Here is a 12777-nt window from a genome sequence, read left to right as displayed (position 1 = left end):
TGGAAGTCTTAAAGGGGTAGTACACAGAAACTGACCATTTCAGACAGAGTGCCAGAGACAGGGTGGAAAAGGTAGGTGTGCTGCATGAGTGTTGTGTGTTAAAAGTTAAAATGCGACTTGTGCGTTTTGTTTCATTCCATTGTGCTCGCTCTAACTGTTTTTGAATGCAAGAACATGTTTTATATAAGCTCTCACCAACAAACCTTTTTAGTAGGGGTCAGGTGAACCTGAAACCAGCCTTATATTTTACAGGGCTGTTATACAGCAAACTGTAGGTAAAAGATTAGGTAACTAGTTGATTTTGAAAATATTTAGTTTTGGTTGTTGCTTGCTTTGGCTAGTGCTGATTATCTCCTGGTTAACATCCTGTGATGTTAATGACCAGACCACAGCCTTGAGGTGCTGGGCAGCACACATCAGCTGTTTAAAATATAAATGAATCCATCTCAACATTGGCTCACTTCAGAACGGGAGGAGCTTGTTTCTCTCTCTCTCTCTCTCTCTCTCTCTCTCTGACTCCTCCAGTCAGTGACGTGTTGCTTCCAGGGAAACTCTCTCTCTGTATCCAAACACTCATCGAGGGATGTGTGAGAGACCTGCACCACTTGTGTCTTGAAGGCAGGCAGATATTTCTGCAGAGCTCTGTTCGCTTTCTTATTCACTTTCACTCGTTTCCTGTCTTCTGGCCCGCTGGCTCATCTCCACGCGTCCCTCCTGTCGAGCAGAGAAATCCACGGGTTCACTGCCACGCTCGTTCTCCTCTCTCGTGCCGTGTGCATGTGAACAGGCTTTAATTGGTCATCATGATCGGGGTAAACAGCGTTCAGGGGACCGGTAAGGTCCGCATGCGGGCCAGCGGCTCCGTCAAGTACGGCCGCGAGGAGTCACTCAGGCGTCAGCCACAGCATCGCTCCAAGTCCCTCAAAGTGTCCAATTCTGCTGACTTCAACATGGGACCACCCAAAAAGGACAAGGTAAAATCTGTTTTTGTGCTAGGAATAGACATTATTTTTGTGTTTTTGTTTTTTTGTTTGTTTGTTTGTTTTTTGCTTCATTACAATAATTCCTGGCATCGGTGCTGAAAAGACCAGCATGAATTTCCATGATGGTCCAAGTTGGTTTTGCTAGACCAGCTTTGCCATGTTATTCAGCAGCTGAAACAATGCTGATCTTTCTAATAAAGCTGGTTTACAAAGGGAGCAAAACAGCATCCAAAACACAACATAGACTGGTGACCAGCACTAGTCTTTTCAACAGGGATTAGTGGACTGGACTAGTGGATTTTAAGCTATAACACTGTTTATTGACAATGTCATGCAGCTGTTATTTCAGCATGTTATCTAAAGCACCAGAGTAAATAACTATTGCAGCTTGTATAATGCGTTTGTGCCTGCAGCAGTGGGCGCAATACTGGCACTCACCAAATGCTGCATTTCCCACCAGACGAGTGAATGCTGTCTTTACACTAGATTTATATGTGGAGCTGAAGCTGACGGGCAGCAGTTTGCCTTTTAAAGTGATGGATGCTTTCAAGACGCCTGTTTTGTCATTTGTGCCAGTAATTGTTTGAGATGCATGGTGTTGTTAATATCAGTTATTGTGACGGTATTAATGTGTCACCTTGACCCGAGTTCGCAGTGTCTCTGTGGTTGATTTATAATTCACAGACAGCGTTTATGACAGTTCTGTCCTATCCAGTGTAACTCAGTCACTGAGTCTCTCACATTCACTTCAAGTGTTTGCTGTTAACAGTCTGTAATGTGTGTGTGTGTGCTGCGGGCAGTGAACATGCCTTTAATGTGTTTCTACTCCTTTTAACGTTTGCACTTCACTTTTGATTAAACTAATTAAATATTCCACTTTACAGAGACAACGCATACAGGTAAAATTACCAACTGTTAACAGGTGTTTTTTTGCTGATAGATTAGAAGATTTATAAAGGATGAAATATGATTATTGACTGTACACTATAGTGTCAAACATACAGACAAAACATCATATAGATTGGAAAGGTCTGAAATTCAGTACAACAAACATTGTTTCACTCACAGACCAAAAATATATTAAGTAGAGTTGCAAATGTTAAGAGATTTTCTTAATCTAAAATTGTTAACAATTATGAATGAAAATCAATGAATCATTAACAATTACAGTAATAAATTATTAGTGGTTAACAGCATGAAATTCAGATAATACAAGATGCATATTTTTCTTCTATCAAAGCTTTATTTATACAAAGAGTTATTCATGCTAATTCACTTGGAAGAGTCAACATTGTAAAATAATTCCTTTAGGAAACGTGAAAACATGAAACATCCAAAGTAAGGATGTGGATGTAGCCTTCTGTTTAAAATATCATTTAAATAGATACACTTCAGAAATGCAAGTATTTTCCTCTTAATATATGTGTAGTTCAGTGTATTTTTTATACATTCAGGCTGTTTAAATGAATTAACAAGAATTTACATTTAATGTATTACTATTAATAATAAGTTGTATAAAAGACAAATGTTTGAGTTTGTTAAAACTTCATGTTGTAGATTGTGGGATATGTGAGTACAGTAACACCTCTACACTGTTGACATTTCAGGTGAGAACTGACATGATTGTCGCTGAGGATGACACAAGTGTGCTTGCTGTCATGTTGTACTTTTAACACGTAAATATCGTCATTTATTTATGCTGAAATTGATTCGATAAACTTAATTGATCAAATTATTAACAACAAATAATCAATTATCTGTTATTTATTAACATCCCTAATACTGAGTAAAAGCCCCAAGAGTAAAAGCACAGAGTTTATAAGTTGTAAATAGATGTGCCTTTTTGTCACATTTCACATGTAACCTAATGAAACATAAGCAGAATAGAAAAACAGCACATGCTCCCGATTGAAATGAGCCCAAATACAATGTGATATGATGCATTAACCTTAATCTTACATACAATTTTATGCAACCTCTTTTCATTATCCTAGAGGACTGTTTCTGATTACAAAGGCACATGGTTACAGTTACAGAGGTGCGTGTCAGGCTACGGCGTAAGTTCGACACAGAACTGTAAATTGGCCTTAAACTTAGAGTTTAGAGGTCGTCCGATAGTGGATTTTGCTGGATTTTAGATATTGATAACTAAGGAAGTGGAAAAGGCAGATAACTGATTAATCAGCTGATTATTTTTTTTTAATCGATTTATAGAATGTTAAAAAAATGTTTTTGTCTTTTCTTACTGAAAACAAGCACATACATTGAGGCTACAAGAATGCAAAATGAATTCAATCCCAGGTGCACTTTATTGAACCAAAATCCCAATAATAACCAGAAACAAATAACAGGACTTTTAACTATAAACAAGCCCATATACACAATGGACACTTATTTAGAAATGACTTATAATTAATAATTTACTAAATTAAGCTTGTTATATCCTACGTAGTCGTCAGATGAAAGGTTTTGTGTATGTGTATTTCACAAGATTAAGTTAAATGATTAAATAGGTTTAGCCTATTATTATTAACAAGATATGAAGTTGGAAACACAATGTATGTGCTGACAGGGCACATTTCCATATAGCTGTTTTTTTTTTTCTTTGCATACCCTTGCTGCAATTTAGAATGCTTGATTATCTAATCATTTATCTAAACAATTATTTGTCAATATAAAAAAGGTTAAAATACAACAATCCTCCAGATGATTGTTTTTATTTGACCTCTAGAGGCCGCTGTTATACTGAAGAATTTAAGCAGAGTAACATGGACATAAACCCTATAAATGCATCTATCGGCATCTATCAGCACTGAATAATTGGTAAAACTAATATATCGTTCTACCTCTACTATAATTCTCTCTGAATATTAAACTGGAATAGGATAAATAATTTTAACATCTAAAACACAACACATTTGACCTAATGAAACTTAGATGCTTTCTTATCCAAAGTGCCTAACAGTACCCTGACCCTTTAAATTTTCATATAAATAATAATCATATCAAATAATCATTATCTGTCATTTTAATAAACTGGGTTGTTCATTTATAGTTATGCTTTGTTTTTATCTGTCAGTAAAATTAGGTAACACTTGGTATTTTAACATATCACAAGAACTTCTCTTTTAGTCTGATCAAACACTGTGTTGTAGGTTAATGGCTTCTTTTTATTCTGCTCTCACAATCCAAGAATTACCAGATCTGATCAACTAATTTATTAAGCAGTGTTTAAAGAATTATTCTACTGGCCTGTACTTGCAATCTCTCATGTTTCACCTTAAATCCTCATGTGTGTGTCTCTCCTGGGTTAGTTTCTTTAAAATCTCAAATTTTCTTTAATTTTCACACCCTATTAGCATTAGATACAGTGAGAATGGTTCAAAAGTAGAGAAACGCAATAGATTAATTTTTTTACATTTTTGGTTAACGCAACCTCTGGATTCAACGAAAACACATAATTGTGTTGCAGAAAGCAAATGTACAGGCTCTGACCCATCATGTGTCATCTAACAGCTTCATGTAACATCAGTTGTTGTGTTTTTAGTGCCATGTGATAGTGTGATGAGAAAAAAGCTGCCTGACTGCCTGCTGAGTTTCACGTCAGTGTTACGGCCAGATTACATCATATACAATATAAATCACAGTATGAAAACTGGTAAAGTGGGACACTTTCTGTTTTGACATGGCACATGTTTGAACCTCTGGAGACCCGAGCATGACTGATGTGTGCATTTTCCATTTCCCTTTTTGATTTGTAACTAGTAGCACCTAATAACCAAGCAAAGCACATATGTGGACAGTGGGAATAAGTTGGGAAATTAAAAATAATACCAAGCTATAAAAAGTTAGATTTTTTTCATCAAATAGTTTGTTTCCAGGAGTGTTGGTAATTCATGTTTTGAGACGTTGCAAACATTACAGCTGATTTTCTATATACAGGTGAAACTCGAAAAATTAGAATATCGTGCAAAAGTTCATTAATTTCAGTAATTCAACTTAAAAGGTGAAACTAATATATTATATAGACTCATTACAAGCAAAGTAAGATATTTCAAGCCTTTATTTGATATAATTTTGATGATTATGGCTTACAGCTTATGAAAACCCCAAATTCAGAATCTCAGAAAATTAGAATATTGTGAAAAGGTTCAGTATTGTAGGCTCAAAGTGTCACACTCTAATCAGCTAATTAATCCAAAACACCTGCAAAGGGTTCCTGAGCCTTTAAATGGTCTCTCAGTCTGGTTCAGTTGAATTCACAATCATGGGGAAGACTGCTGACCTGACAGTTGTGCAGAAAACCATCATTGACACCCTCCACAAGGAGGGAAAGCCTCAAAAGGTAATTGCAAAAGAAGTTGGATGTTCTCAAAGTGCTGTATCAAAGCACATTAATAGAAAGTTAAGTGGAAGGGAAAAGTGTGGAAGAAAAAGGTGCACAAGCAGCAGGGATGACCGTAGCCTGGAGAGGATTGTCAGGAAAAGGCCATTCAAATGTGTGGGGAGCTTCACAAGGAGTGGACTGAGGCTGGAGTTACTGCATCAAGAGCCACCACACACAGACGGGTCCTGGACATGGGCTTCAAATGTCAAACGTCTTACCTGGGCTAAAGAAAAAAAGAACTGGTCTGTTGCTCAGTGGTCCAAAGTCCTCTTTTCTGATGAGAGCAAATTTTGCATCTCATTTGGAAACCAAGGTCCCAGAGTCTGGAGGAAGAATGGAGAGGCACACAATCTAAGATGCTTGAAGTCCAGTGTGAAGTTTCCACAGTCTGTGTTGTTTGGGGAGCCATGTCATCGGCTGGTGTTGGTCCACTGTGCTTTATTAAGTCCAGAGTCAACGCAGCCGTCTACCGGACATTTTAGAGCACTTCATGCTTCCTTCAGCAGACAAGCTTTATGGAGATGCTGACTTCATTTTCCAGCAGGACTTGGCACCTGCCCACACTGCCAAAAGTACCAAAACCTGGTTCAATGACCATGGTATTACTGTGCTTGATTGGCCAGCAAACTCGCCTGACCTGAACCCCATAGAGAATCTATGGGGCATTACTAAGAGAAAGATGAGAGACATGAGACCAAACAATGCAGAAGAGCTGAAGGCCGCTATTGAAGCATCTTGGTCTTCCATAACACCTCAGCAGTGCCACAGGCTGATAGCATCCATGCCACGCCGCATTGAGGCAGTAATTAATGCAAAAGGGGCCCAAACCAAGTACTGAGTACATATGCATGATTATACTTTTCAGAGGGCCGACATTTCTGTATTTAAAATCCTTTTTTTATTGATTTCATGTAATATTCTAATTTTCTGAGATTCTGAATTTGGGGTTTTCATAAGCTGTAAGCCATAATCATCAAAATTATATCAAATAAAGGCTTGAAATATCTTACTTTGCTTGTAATGAGTCTATATAATATATTAGTTTCACCTTTTAAGTTGAATTACTGAAATTAATGAACTTTTGCACGATATTCTAATTTTTCGAGTTTCACCTGTAGCTGAATTAATCATTCTTATTAAAAAATAATGGCCACCAGCATCATCCAATCACAGCCAACCATGTTAAAATAAAACTTTGTGTTATAAAATTCTGAATCTATGAACTGATTATCATTGTTAAATATCTGCCAATCATCTGCAGCCTGAACTTTTGATCGGAATGAATGCACTTAGCTGCACAGAAAGATATAGGATGCACCCTTGCTCCCTCTTTAGTAGGGATGCACCGATCTGATACCTGGATCTGTATCGGCTCTGATACTGAAGGTTTTAGCATTTGTTTGCAAACGCTAATAATATTTAAGTTGAATGGGTTCCAAAAAAACAACTGTGTGAATGAAAAGTGAGCTGATATCTTACAACTAAATTAACAAAAAGAGATCTGAATCCTTTATACAAGTTAAAAAATTTAGCAAACATTTTTTTTGCATTTGCTGCTACATTATCCAATATACTAGTTAACAATAAAGTGTTTCTTAATAAGCTAGAGGTTTAGTTAGAGGTTTGTGTTAGTTCCACACAATAATGTAAAGATATTCGAAACTGATTATGCCAAAAATAATAAGAGGAAAAGTTGTATTAGTGCATCATTACTATTTAGTGAATGACTTAACCTCCAGTGTGCTGTCTCTCTGCACTGGTCTCAGAACAGTTAGAAATGCACCTTATTTTCATCCTAACTCATATAAAACCTCTGAAAGCAAAATGTTTCAGCTTTTTCTTGAATACATTTATTCTCAGTGTGAAAATGCACAATAAATATACTGGAATGAATTTACTAATGTGAATGAATAGAACCTTATTGTTCACTGATAACATAATAAATATAAATTAAATATAACAACATGTATATTAAAATGACCCACAGATGTGTTATAGTTGAAAATTATTCAAAATGTTTTTTCAACTTTTGAGGGAGTGCAGTCCTAATATTAACATATGGTGAAATTTGAATTTATTTGTATAAATTCAGACGTCATGTTTATCAGCGTGCTGATGCATGACAAATTCATGGATTGTTAAAGCAGCATATCAACGAAACTAGAGATGATACTTTTTATAAACAAAACAGGTTTCAATCAAGGTTTTTGGTTTTGTCAAAAATACAACGTCCACACATGTGGACACGGGGTCGCACAAGGTTAATGATGACTAATGTTGATGGTTTTAGGGATGTAAGAATATACACATACTGTTAGATGATTACATTTAAATGTCCCACGTTTTCTGTATTCACTCGTTTACTGCTATCATTTGAGTCCTGCATGGATGCACAGGATGAATTATTTAGGGCATTTTGCAAATCAAATGCAATTTGCATGTTTGCCATCTGTTCTGCGGTTTGAAGCTCTCTGAATGGAGTATGCATTCTGAAATTCAAGCTAACAAATCAATTTGTTGTGTTTTTGCAGCATTTTGATTCTCCACGTGACCTTTTTACTCTACACTCTGTTCATTAGGAAAATCTGTGCATGCGTTTGCATTAAACATGTAAATAAATAGTGTGACATTTTCACAGTGAATCTGAATGATTGCACTGAATGAGAAAGATCTGTTAGTGTCTATAGGAGACAACACATGCTTTAAAGATAAATGACTTGATGTGATATTGATTTTGATATAATTATATTCATTTTGAATGGAAGATGACAAGCTCATACAGTATCTGATCAGTTTAACACAAGGATGCAATATTGCAGTTACACAGATAACATTTACCATGAGACAAATCTCTCATTTTTAGAACAGTTATATTAATATGGTCTTTCTTTCCTGGTCAATATGAATACATATCAAACTGAAAATGTATACTGTACTAATTTTTTATGTTTTTGTTCCCCTTGCAGTCATTGTATAACTCCATCAAGAATGAGAAGCTGGAATGGGCCGTGTGAGTATTTACATAGTATTTACATTAACATTTTGTGTCATCTTTATAAAGTGTGAAAAAACATTTGCATCGGCTACAACACAAATACACAGTAAATACACAAAATTCATATTTCAAATGATCAACTTATGTCCAAACAGTGCATGTGATAGCTTGACTTTGAATAATGCCAGTGATTAGGTTGATGGCATTTGAGACATGAGCTGTAATTCTGATGTTGACAACAGGACATTAGACTGACAATGTGTCTCAGTGATAACAGTTATAGAGAGAGAAACAGTGTGCCAAATTACAGCAAGACCTCGCCAACTTTCTGAACCAACCCCCTTAACCACATGTGATTCCAAATCTTGTAAACCTGAATTTTGTTGAACATGAACATGTGGTGTGGTTATTTGCAGATTAAGTAGTACATGGATGTCATGTTTGAATACATTCTCTCCACAATAACATTATTAAATCTGACTAAAAAGACTATATTAATGGTACTGATTAAAAGATTGAAAATTCAACAAAGATTTTTCCAGCCAAATATAGTCAAATAGTGCACCAAAAGAAATGTTCTTTTGCAGTAGGTGGATTGTAAAGATTCTTCTTCAAGTTCAGACCTTCTTCAGCCCAGTAATGTTATCATACTGTTAGATATGGGATTTTTGAGACCGATATCGATTTTAGAGGGGGGAAATTCACAGATTGCCGATATGGTTAATTTTTGAGCTGGAATGAAAACAGACTTTTTCTATGTGGATTGTTCACCGATTTTGTACCGATATGACTATGCAAAGGTACTCCAAAGGCTGTTTTCTTAAATATTTTTATCAAAGAATATTTGACAATATTATTATACATTGTCAACATATTCTAGAAATGAAAACTGAGAAAATAAAAATACAATAAATAGTATAAGAAACATCAGTCCTGTATGTTTAGTATCAGTCAGTTGCTGACCATTAAAATAAAGAATAAATAAAAATACAATAAATAGCATAAGAAACATCAGTCCTGTATGTTTAGTATCAGTCAGTTGCTGACCATTAAAATAAAGAATAAATAAAAATACAATAAATAGCATAAGAAACATCAGTCCTGTATGTTTAGTATCAGTCAAATGCTGACTTTAATACTGCCAGTCAATTATTGGCAGGTTGTAAAACAAGAAGCATTTACATCTGCTGAGACGAGAGATAAACAGCGGCAGCGGTGTCAAACCGTATTCTGCCAAACAAGTTCAGGGGAAACATTCTATGGTGGAAAACTAGACTTTTAAATATTACATTTTATAAATGCAACGACTGGAATTGTTCGGTTAAAGGGAGTACCAAACTGTGAATCCTGAACAATACAGTTTGGTGAATATATGTATACACATTAGTTTCCACTCAGCTGGCATGGTATCAAAGTAGCTAATTGGTTAGCAATAAGTTCATTGTCACAGAGAGTAAAAGATGGACGTTGTTTATTTACTTTTCAGCATTACGTCTCACCAACTAGGTAACAGTGTAGCGTGATATCAACACTCAACAGACACAATCCACCACCGCACTGTTGTCTGCTGAGCTGCAAAAAGATGCTCTGATGTTTACCTTTCAATATGCTACATTAATTACTGCACTGACAAACTATAGCTGGCTTACATAGCAAACAGACATGAGTGACATGGTTGTCAGGGGCAGGGTTAATGTTATGTTAATGTTAATGTTAACTAGTTATATTGAAAATGGAAAATGATTGGGCCATTGTTTAATAACTTTCCAGTATGTATTTCACAAACAATTTAGCAATTTACTGAGAAGACACCACTTAATTCCGCCCTGTCTACAGAGCCACCGTCAGCTCAGCTCTGTAAACAATGGAGTCGGAGCGCACTCTGCTGGACAAACTACGTAATGACACCAATTCTAAAGCATTGTTTTCTGCATTATGTGTTGTGAAAAAAGTTTTCATATCAGCGCATATCAGTAAACATATGTGCCGATACCAATTTTTCAGTTTAAGGCTAATATCGGCTGATAATATCGGTCGGGCACTACATACTGTATATAAAGATATTATATAATAGTATATTATAAAAATAAACATTTGAAACAGTTGTTTAGATGTTTAAGATACACATTTTTAGTAATTGAACTTCAGAATGCAAATTGTCTCCAGTGTTAATCTTGTTATATTACGCTGCACACAATGCAATATCTTCAACTGGCTAAAACACATACAAAATAATAGCAATCTCTAAAGCATGAAGAGTTCATGATACAGTTTCTCAAAGTAGCAATACATAAGTATATCCTTGTAGTTTATTTTCATAGACTAAAATTCTATGCCATTGTAATCAAATTTATTATGACAAAATATTGACTTATTTAAAAGGACATTTTTGTCAAAAGTCAAGTCAAACTTTAGAAATAAAATAATAACAATGATAATAAGAATCTAATAAAAAAATTAAAAAGTACATTAATAAATGGATGAAAATAATCAGAAAAGGGCAATATCAGTATCAGGTAAACTGTTCCAGAGCGAAGGAGCAGCAATAGAAAATGTCCGATCGCCCTTAGCCTTGCACATTGAGCAGGGGACAGAAAGCAAAAGTCTATTACATGATCTGAGCGGCCTGGTGGCAGTGTAAGGCTGAATAAGGTCACAAATATTATCAGGTACCAGTCTGTGCAGTGCCTGGTAAGCAAATGGCATAGATTGAAATCAACTCAGTTTAATTGGAAGCCAATGCAAGGAGGCTAATACAGGAGAAAAATATTCCTTTTCTTCATTCCCGATAACAATCTGGCTGCTGCATTTTTGACCATCTGCAAACAAGATAAAGTGGATTGAGGCAGGCAGATATACAGAGAGTTTCAGTAGTCCAGACATTTTTTTAATTTTGCAATGGATCTAGGTTTGAAAAAAACTGCTCTTAATGACAGCACTTATTTGCTTGTCAAAATGCAGCAGGGGTCAAAAAGGATACCAAATGTTTTAAGATGATTATGCAAGTTATGACTTAGGTAGCCTAACTGGTTACTGAAAAAATAAGTGGATGCATGAGGGCCTAAGTAAAAATTACTTAAGTTTTGTTTTCATTCAGTTTGGAAAGTAATTTGCCATCCAACTCTTAATTTCGGCTAGGCACACTGAATGATTATCAAGTGAGTGAGTATCATCTAGTCTAATAGGGAAGGTATAGTTGAGAATCATTAGCATAGCAGTGATATAAAATGTTGTATTTATGAAAAATGGAACTCAAAGGTAAGCATATATATGGAAAACAAAAGCGGCCCCAAAACAGATCCCTGGGGAACAGCACATGATATGGGTGCAGATGACAAGGAATTGGTTCCAGTGTTGACAGAAAAGTCCTGCCCTTCAGATACAAAGCAAACCACTGTAGTGCCAGGCCATGGATGCCAACCACAAACTCAAGATGTTTTAAAAGAATATCATGATCAATCGTGTCGAATGCTGCACTTAGATCTAACAAGACCAAGATAGCACATGACAAGAGTCAATGATAGCAGAATGTAATTTGTGACTCTCCGCAAAGCAGACTCGGTACTATGCATTGCTCTAAAACCTGAATAAAATGTATCAAAATTTTTTAACTCATCATGCAATGAGTGGAGCTGAGAATAAATAACTTTCTTCAAAACAACTCATTTGTTTATAATAGCAAACAAAAGGACTGATGGTGTCTAAGTCTTCCCTAAACAACAGGTAGCACAGCCGATTGACAATTAGTGAGCTTCATATATTAAATGATTTAACTGACATGAAGACACAGGTTGAAAGTGTGTAAAACAGCCAGGAGGTTGCACTTATTGTGAAATCCATGTCAGAGTGCAGAAAATGAGACCATATATATATATATATATATATATATATATATATATATATATGTCACCCTGAGAAAAAAAATTTAAAATAATAATAATAATAATATATATATATATATATATATTATTATTATTATTTTATAAAAAAAATTTTCCCAAAAAATAAAATGGCTTAGAAGTCTCAGGGGTGACATCAGGTGAAAAGGCCTCCCATTTAAAGATCACTCAAACCCAAAACCAGCAGCGGACAACCAGTAACCGAAGGGAAAGTGGGTATTTACTACCAGGATAACTGGTCAAGCCAAAATCGTCATAGGGTGGCGAGGGCTCATGTTATTCACTAGTTGTCTCTCAGTTTTCAAAAATAGTTTAGTAAAAGAGCAGAACTGTCACAACTCTATCTCACTGAATTACATGGGATGATTGTCCCTCAGATGAGCGTACATGTTGGATCACTGCCACTTTTCTGCAGCATGTTTTACACAAAGGGAAACCATCTCCAACCAATACACTCTGCATTTTTATGGAACCCAAAATACTTCCCCATTTACGACTAGCGGATAAAGGATC

The 12777-nt window shown here is 35.6% G+C and overlaps 1 protein-coding gene across 7 annotated transcripts in view; it reads left to right on the top strand.

The window, feature by feature from the left end:
- Nucleotides 1-12777, top strand: part of LOC127635642 (PH and SEC7 domain-containing protein 3-like) — a 186415-nt gene that overhangs the window by 141152 nt on the left and 32486 nt on the right. For 6 of the 7 annotated variants that reach the window (XM_052115811.1, XM_052115812.1, XM_052115813.1 and 3 more), the window contains one exon: nt 8337-8380. In XM_052115811.1, coding sequence (XP_051971771.1) covers nt 8337-8380 — 44 coding nt within the window. Of the gene's footprint in view, nt 1-539; nt 975-8336; nt 8381-12777 lie in introns of those variants that run through there. The other variant, XM_052115817.1, reaches the window with a different exon arrangement.

This window comes from Xyrauchen texanus, chromosome 43 (assembly GCF_025860055.1).
Source record: "Xyrauchen texanus isolate HMW12.3.18 chromosome 43, RBS_HiC_50CHRs, whole genome shotgun sequence".
In the NCBI taxonomy this organism is placed as follows: domain Eukaryota; kingdom Metazoa; phylum Chordata; class Actinopteri; order Cypriniformes; family Catostomidae; genus Xyrauchen; species Xyrauchen texanus.
This window is presented reverse-complemented; position numbering and strand designations above follow the sequence as displayed.